This window comes from Erythrolamprus reginae, chromosome 1 (assembly GCF_031021105.1).
Source record: "Erythrolamprus reginae isolate rEryReg1 chromosome 1, rEryReg1.hap1, whole genome shotgun sequence".
Taxonomy (NCBI): Eukaryota; Metazoa; Chordata; class Lepidosauria; order Squamata; family Dipsadidae; genus Erythrolamprus; species Erythrolamprus reginae.
The window spans coordinates 99,026,910-99,034,614 of NC_091950.1; the positions used below are offsets into that span (position 1 = coordinate 99,026,910).

The 7,705-nt window shown below is 44.4% G+C and overlaps 1 protein-coding gene across 1 annotated transcript; it reads right to left on the reverse strand.

Annotated features, from left to right (window-relative positions):
- Window positions 1-315: 315 nt before the first annotated feature.
- Window positions 316-1,971, reverse strand: C1H11orf96 (chromosome 1 C11orf96 homolog). The gene has a single exon (XM_070734873.1). It carries the CDS (start codon window positions 1,438-1,440, stop codon window positions 1,054-1,056), a length of 387 nt encoding a protein of 128 aa, XP_070590974.1. The 5' UTR covers window positions 1,441-1,971; the 3' UTR covers window positions 316-1,053.
- Window positions 1,972-7,705: the final 5,734 nt, after the last annotated feature.

A 7,705-nucleotide genomic window follows, 5' to 3' on the forward strand; every position in this document is an offset into this window, starting at 1 on the left:
GCAATTAAAATATCCATATCCACAACCTTCCATATTACAAATGGTTAAGTTAGAAACACAGTAAGTTATAGAGTTGATGGAATAGAGTCAACTAATTGTTAACGAGTCCACGGAGAGGGGCGGCATACAAATCTAATAAATAATAATAATAACACAGAAACATTTCTGTTTTTAACATATTTTCATGTTTATAGCAGTTGTTTCTTTATGACAAAACTCTACAGTGCCCTGGGCTCTATTCCAGATCACTGCTTTCATGCAATACCATAACTGAAAACCACCAAGGAGCCCCGTCCACATCAACCAGTCTAAGTGCATTGTGCAAATATATCAGCTTTATTTCTCTTTTGTGGAAATAATTACAGGCATTCAGGTAGAAACATATTAAATTAATGCAGTCTAGAGTTTAAATGCAAAAATAAATATAAAGTCCAGCAGCTTGATTTGCATTCATAAAACTTCATTTTCCCCATCAACGTTTACAAAAAGGTGTGCAATTTTTTTAAAAATATTTTCTTCATATCGCAAAGAAGGGAATAAAACCCTCAAAACAGCCAGGCTAGAAACATACAAGCACTTTCTCCCCCCCCCCCCCCCCCCCCGGGCAAAATATTTCTCTCTCAAGGCTGCGCAGATTTTGCAGACTGCTTTTCGAAATCTACCACATTCATACTGGATCTTATTGTTGATAAAGGGGGAAAAGGATAAAAAGAAAACAATAAGTGGAGGAGGGAATGGGATCCTGTCAAGTCCCGTCGCAAGGATTTAGATTTAGCATACAAAATAAACCGGAGCGTCCACAAAAAGGCTATTTTTTTTGTGCGAGGGAAAGCAGAAACGTCTTGGTTTATTTCTAACCAGGTTTCAGAAACCGTCCCTTGGATTTCTCCCGCTCCCTTTGGGATGCCCTTCCACAAGAGTTCCTCCGCCAACTTCAGTATGAAGCAGAGAGCCGTGGGGGCGCGTACACAGTCCAGGCGGCAGATCCGCGTCTTCCCCTCCCGCGGCGGGTGAGGCGCGCCCGAACCCAGCCGAGGCACAGCTCCCGCCTTTTCAGAGGGCCGAGTCCGAGTCGGAGGAGTCCAGGCTGTTCCTCAGGCGGCTGCAGCTGCTCAGCTTCTTCTCCTTCTGCAAGCTGAGGTTCTGGGTGCTGCGGCGGAGGCACTCGAGGGACTGCAGGAACGACTTTTTGGCTTTCTCCTCCTCCATGGGGGAGACGCCTTCCTCCTCCACTTCTTGGATCTCGTCGAAGGTCACCGGCTGCGTTTTGAAGCGGGACTGGCGGGGTCTGCGCAACTTGCCTTTGGCCAGCTTGGCGGGCCGGATGGGCTGAGGGAATTCCTCGGCCATGCACAAGAAGTGCGGCATCACCGCCTGGTAGCTCGAGCAGATGCCCATTAACTCGGCGGGCTTGGCGGCGGCTGTGGCGGCGGCTGCCATCCTGCTGCCTTCGGTCCCCTCTTCCGCGCAGGGTCGAGGCGCGAAACTCCCGCTCGGGTTGGGCACCGGCCGGTCGTGGCTGCTCCCCCTGAGGGGACTCTGGCTCCGCTCCGTGCCGCTTGAAGGAGACTCCCTGGGAAGGAGCAGAAATTGCGCGGGAAAGCCGCCCGGGACTCAGCCGCCTTTCAAAACAAAACAAACGCCGACGAGGACTCCGCCGAAAAGGACCGCGGCGCTTCGTGAGGCTCCTAAACGCTCCCACCGACTCCCCTACCGCGGCGGCTCTTTCGCTTGAGAGCTCCGCGCTGCGTCCCAGCCTTTTTTATATCCCTCGCCGGCCCACTCAGGAGCATGCTCAGATGACACGCAATTGCCATTTAAAGGCGGTGAGACGGCTTTCCTTCCGCCTGAGGTCTCCACGACTCTTTCTCTCTTTAAAAAAAAGAGAGGCAATAACAACAACAAAGTAACGGGAACAACCCCCGCGACCTCCCAGCGGGGAGCGCGTGCGCTCACACACATACACGCACCCACACACGTTTCGCAGGCGGCAGAGACCGGGGAGAGGGAGGGGCGGGGAGTTCCCCCACAGCAAGCTGGATGCAGTGAAGGGCTAACAAATTTTTTTACTACCACACTGTGGGCGTGGCCTATGCATTTTCTTTCAGCGTCTTTCAAGTGCAAATTGGGTGTTGTGGGGTGGAGCTCCATTTTCACTACCCCGCTGCGTTTCTCCCCCACTCCGGCCAGTAGCCTACCCCTGCCTGGATGATGCCCAAATCTAGGTGGGCGCATCAACTCGGAAGCTACGCGTGGTGGGATTCCCAACTTCTAACACCGGTTTAAATAACTTCAACAAGAGCTTCGGTGGTGTAGTTGTTAGAGTAGAATGGAATAGAATTCTTTATTGGCCAAGTGTGATTGGACACACAAGGAATTTGTCTTTGGTGCATATGCTCTCAGTGTACATAAAAGAAAAAGATACATTTGTCAATAATCATGAGATACAACATTTAATTATTGTCATAGGGGTCAAATAAGCAATGAAGAAACAATATTAATACAAATCTTAAGAATACAAGCAACAAGTTACAGTCATACAGTCATAAGTGGGAGGAAATGGATGATAGGCATGATGAAAAAAAACTAGTAGTAATAGTAGTGCAGACTTAGTAAGTAGTTTGACAGTGCTGAGGGAATAATTTTTTAGCAGGGGGAAAAAACTGTTCTTGTGTCTAATTGTCTTGGTGTGCAGTGCTCTGTAGCAACGTTTTGAGGGTAAGAGTAGAAACAGTTTATGTCCAGGATGCGAGGGGTCAGTAAATATTTTCACCACCCTCTTTTTGACAGGTGCTCAATGGAAGGCAGGTTGGCAGCAATTGTTTTCTGCAGTTCTGATTTATCCTCTAAAAGTCTGTGTCAATCTTGTGGGGTTGCAGAACCAAATCAGACAGTTATAGAGGTGCAGATGACAGACTCAACGATTCTTCTATAGAACTGTATCAGAGGAATCAAGAGTGAAGTACTGAAAGCTACTTCTGCTTGATCACCGGCTGCCAGAAATTTGGCAGATCAAATCTCAGTAGGCTCAAGGTTGACTCAGCCTTCCATCCTTCCAAGGTCTGTAAAATGAGGACCCAGATTGTTGGGGGCAATATGCTTACTCTTTGTAAACCGCTTATAGAGGGCTATAAAGCATTGTGAAGCTGTATATGTCTAAATTTTTAAAAAAATTGATGAAGCCCCAGGGGTTGCGACTTGAGTGGAAGGGTCATTTTTAAACATGGATCGGTGTAAGGGACATATATGTACATACATTGCTGACCCCCAAATTTCTGATCTATGTCTCGCTCATGCCCTTCCAGCAATGCAGGTCGTTATTTATTTATTTGATTTTATTTGATTTGTATGCCACCCTTCTCCGAAGACTCGGGGCGGCTCACAAGTTTTTATTTAAGCCTACAACGTTTGTGAGAAACTTTTTATTTTGCTTGTTGTTTCCTGTGTCACTGAAAAAAGTAAAGTTTATGCCTTGTCTAAAGTGTAAGAAGGTGGTGTTGGTTTCTTTGGGCTCCCTCCCATACATGGCTTTGTTTTGCTGGCATCTACAAGGCCGCAAGAGGTTCCATCCAACCTGCAAGTCTATGTTGATGGTTTGCTTCATAATCATTCTGCAGAAGAATAGCAAGTTTGTGGGAGAAAGAATTCCGATAATTTGTTACAATATTGCAAGAAAAGGAGCATCCATAACTACATAATTTATAAATGCCTTCTAGGAAAGCTAGATAAATTGGTTTGTTTAAAAATATTTCAAGTGACTAAAAAGCACTCAAGTAAAAATAAACAAAACTGTATCTTAACTGTAATAAGCTGGTTTCAGAAGTGTAGATGTTGCGCATGTTTTTTCCTATTGTATTCCACGAATCTCAGATCCACGGGCAATGCTGTCATATTTGTCCACGGGCAATCTCTCATATTTGCATGTAAACACCATACAAACATATTCTGCTCAGTTCGAGCCCCCAAGAAATAGCCCCCCCACTGATGTGTGTGTGTATATTTATTTATTTATTTATTTATTTATTGGATTTGTATTCTGCCCCTCTCCGTGGACTATATAGTAAATTTTTAATTTAATTTAATTTAAATTAAGAATGAATTTTTAATTCATTTATACATTTTTAATTCATTCTTGAATCTCTCACTAGCCCATCAATTTTTCTGTTCTCTTTCTTCTTTACGGATTATTAAGTTGAACTCCAATCCATTATTCAAGTTGGAGAAAGTTACACAATTTCCCCTCAAATCCCTTGTTTTTTCTGTTCTACCAGTGGAATGTAACCTGTACTCATGACCATCCTTTGAATACTTTCATGCAACTTACTATCATCTCGTTTATACTTTTTGACACATTTTAGTCTTCATTCATAACTAAGCCAGTACCTTCAATTCCAGCCATATATTCATCAGTTCTACAAGGTCTGACCATGTTCATTCAGATTTATCAAATCTGAAAAAAGTTTTTTAAAAAAAAATTGTTATGATTTTTACCACTTAGTTACATTCCAAGTCACAATTTTCTAAGTGCCTTCACTATTCATCATGATGTTTCTCATAGTTACTTTGTTAGTATTGCTTTGATCACTGGAGCAAGGATTATGCGAGCTGAATTTCCAGTCTTCAGGTTAGAAAACTCTGTTTAATGGGAATCAAATAAAATGTCACAAAGTTCTACGAATCTGACGTTTTTGTAACTACTTTCCTTTCTTCCTATTTTATGATTGAAAACAGCAGGGAAACAGCATACTAAAGCTATTTTTCTATAATTTTCTTGTGGACAAAGGGAATATTAAGTATCTCATGGGGAGCAGGGTAAGAAGCATTACTACATGTTTTGCATGGAATGTTTGAAGCGCCTTGTGTACTAGAACCAGGATTCAAGCTACCTTCAATGTTTTTCTAGTAAAGACAATTCACTAACAGATTTATTCATAATTTATGGAATTTCTACATGTAAAAAGAAACAATGAAGTGTTATTTTAGAGCAAAAGTAAAACAAGAGTGAAGTTTTGGCTGATCAACTAACATCTATATATTTTGTTACTTACATTTGCTACAATATAAAACAATGGAAGCTATCTTGGTGTCTTGTCCAGAATCGTCAAAACATTTTCCTGATCACCTAGGTTAGGTTAGGTTAGGTTTATTGGATTTATATGCCGCCCCTCTCCGCAAACTCGGGGCGGCTCACAACAATAATAAAAAAACAGTACAGTACACAATACCAAATCCAATGCCCACCCATCCAGTTACAATTTAAATTAATAATCTCATAAAAACAGTATATATAAAAAACAGGCACACAGTCAATCAATCAACAGAACAACATGGGCAAGGGGGAGGTGTTTTAGTTCCCCCATGCCTGACGGCAAAGGTGGGTCTTAAGGAGTTTACGAAAGGCAGGGAGGGTGGGGGCAATCCTAATCTCAGGGGGGAGCTGGTTCGAGGGTCGGGCCCCCCACAGAGAAGGCTCTTCCCCTGGGTCCCGCCAGACGACATTGTTTAGTCGACGGGACCCGGAGAAGGCCAACTCTGTGGGACCTAACCAGTCGCTGGGATTCGTGCGGCAGGAGGCGGTCCCGAAGATATTCTGGTCCGGTGCCATGAAGGGCTTTATAGGTCATAACCAACACTTTGAATTGTGACCGGAAACTGATCGGCAGCCAATGCAGACTGCGGAGTGTTGGAGTGACATGGGCATACTTGGAGAAGCCCATAATTGCTGTCGCAGCTGCATTCTGCACGATCTGAAGTTTCCAAACACTTTTCAAAGGTAGCCCCATGTAGAGAGCGTTACAGTAGTCGAGCCTCGAGGTGATGAGGGCATGAGTGACTGTGAGCAATGACTCCCGGTCCAAATAGGGCCGCAACTGGCGCACCAGGCGAACCTGGGCAAACGCCCCCCTCGCCACAGCTGAAAGGTGTTTTTCTAATGTGAGCTGTGGATCGAGGAGGACGCCCAAGTTGCGGACCCTCTCTGAGGGGGTCAATAATTCCCCCCCCAGGGTAATGGATGGACAGATAGAATTGTCCTTGGGAGGCAAAACCCACAGCCACTCCGTCTTGTCTGGATTGAGTTTGAGTTTGTTGACACCCATCCAGGCCCCAACAGCCTCCAGGCACCGGCACATCACTTCCACTGCTTCGTTGACTGGACATGGGGTGGAGATGTACAACTGGGTATCATCGGCATATTGATGATACCTCACCCCATGCCCAGCGGTTTCATGTAGATATTAAATAGCAGGGGGGAGAGGACCGACCCCTGAGGCACCCCACAAGGGAAAAACCTCGGGGTCGACCTCTGACCCCCCACTAACACCGACTGCAACCGACCGGAGAGGTAGGAGGAGAACCACTGAAGAACAGTGCCTCCCACTCCCAACCCCTCCAGCCGGCGCAGAAGGATACCATGGTCGATGGTATCGAAAGCCGCTGAGAGGTCAAGGAGCACCAGGACAGAGGACAAGCCCCTGTCCCGGGCCCGCCAGAGATCATCCATCAACGCGACCAAAGCAGTTTCCATGCTGTAGCCGGGCCTGAATCCAGACTGCTGAGGACCTAGATAATCGGCTTCATCCAAGGACCGCTGGAGTTGAAGTGCCACCACCTTCTCGACAACCTTCCCCATGAAGGGAAGGTTGGAGACTGGACGATAGTTATTAAGCACTGCTGGGTCCAGGGAAGGCTTCTTGAGGAGGGGGCGCACAACCGCCTCCTTATAAAGGGGCAGAAAGGACCCCCTCCCCAAGGAGGCATTGACAATCTCCTGGACCCAGCTCCGTGTCACCCCTCGACTGGCCGAAACCAGCCAAGAGGGACACGGATCCACCTAAGACTCTGTATTAACCTGGGACTGAGGTTAATGCATCATCTGGCTCGCTTCCTAGATCTTTGTGAGGAGTATGTGGAATTATGTTTAAAAGGGGGAAAAAGGGAAAGAAAAGAATGATACTAATTTGACAATGGTAAATCTTACTACCAATTAAGTGAAACTTTACCAGTATTTTAGAACTGCTGTAGAAGGATTCTTTTAGACTCGTGTGAATAGTATATTATTATATCATGGAACCTTTACTAACTCTGAGCTCACTACATTATTATTACCGGTATATAGCTTCAAACACATAATCAGTTGCACTTTGGCTCATTCATAAGTACCCTCTATGTTTACTGAAAACTATTGCAAGTAAAAATCAAAGTTGAGATACAAACCAATATTTGAGACTTGAGGACTTCATGTTTTTTTTTTTTACAAAGCCTTGGTCATTTTACCTGAGAAATTGAGGAAACATTTAAAAATATTTGTTGGGCATGAAATGTTTGAGCTGCAAACAAAACATTTTCCTCAAGTACATGAAATAGAAAGCCCAAAGTAAATCAGAATTATTTCCAAGATCTATTAAGCTAACAAAAAAAAAAATTCCTCATTTTCTTCTCAATGGTAATTACATATATGATATCCATACATTATATAGTTTTTAACAAATGAGTCAAGCTTTGTTTAGCTATGTGGGCAGGAAGCAACCGAGGAACAAAATAGGGAAATGCTTATGGATTCTTGCAGGTCCAAGCCACTTAAATCAGTGTCTGTGTGTAACATATTTTTGCTGATAATGAAAACGGAGGGAGACTAGTATAGATATATTTCAAACTATTTAGCTTTCATCAGCTAGCCATTCCCTTATCAGGATTTGAAAGTAGG

Coding starts and splice junctions, on each gene's coding strand:
- C1H11orf96 (XM_070734873.1), bottom strand. CDS start 1,440: ATGGCAGCCGCCGCCACAGCCGCCGCCAAGCCCGCCGAGTTAATGGGC.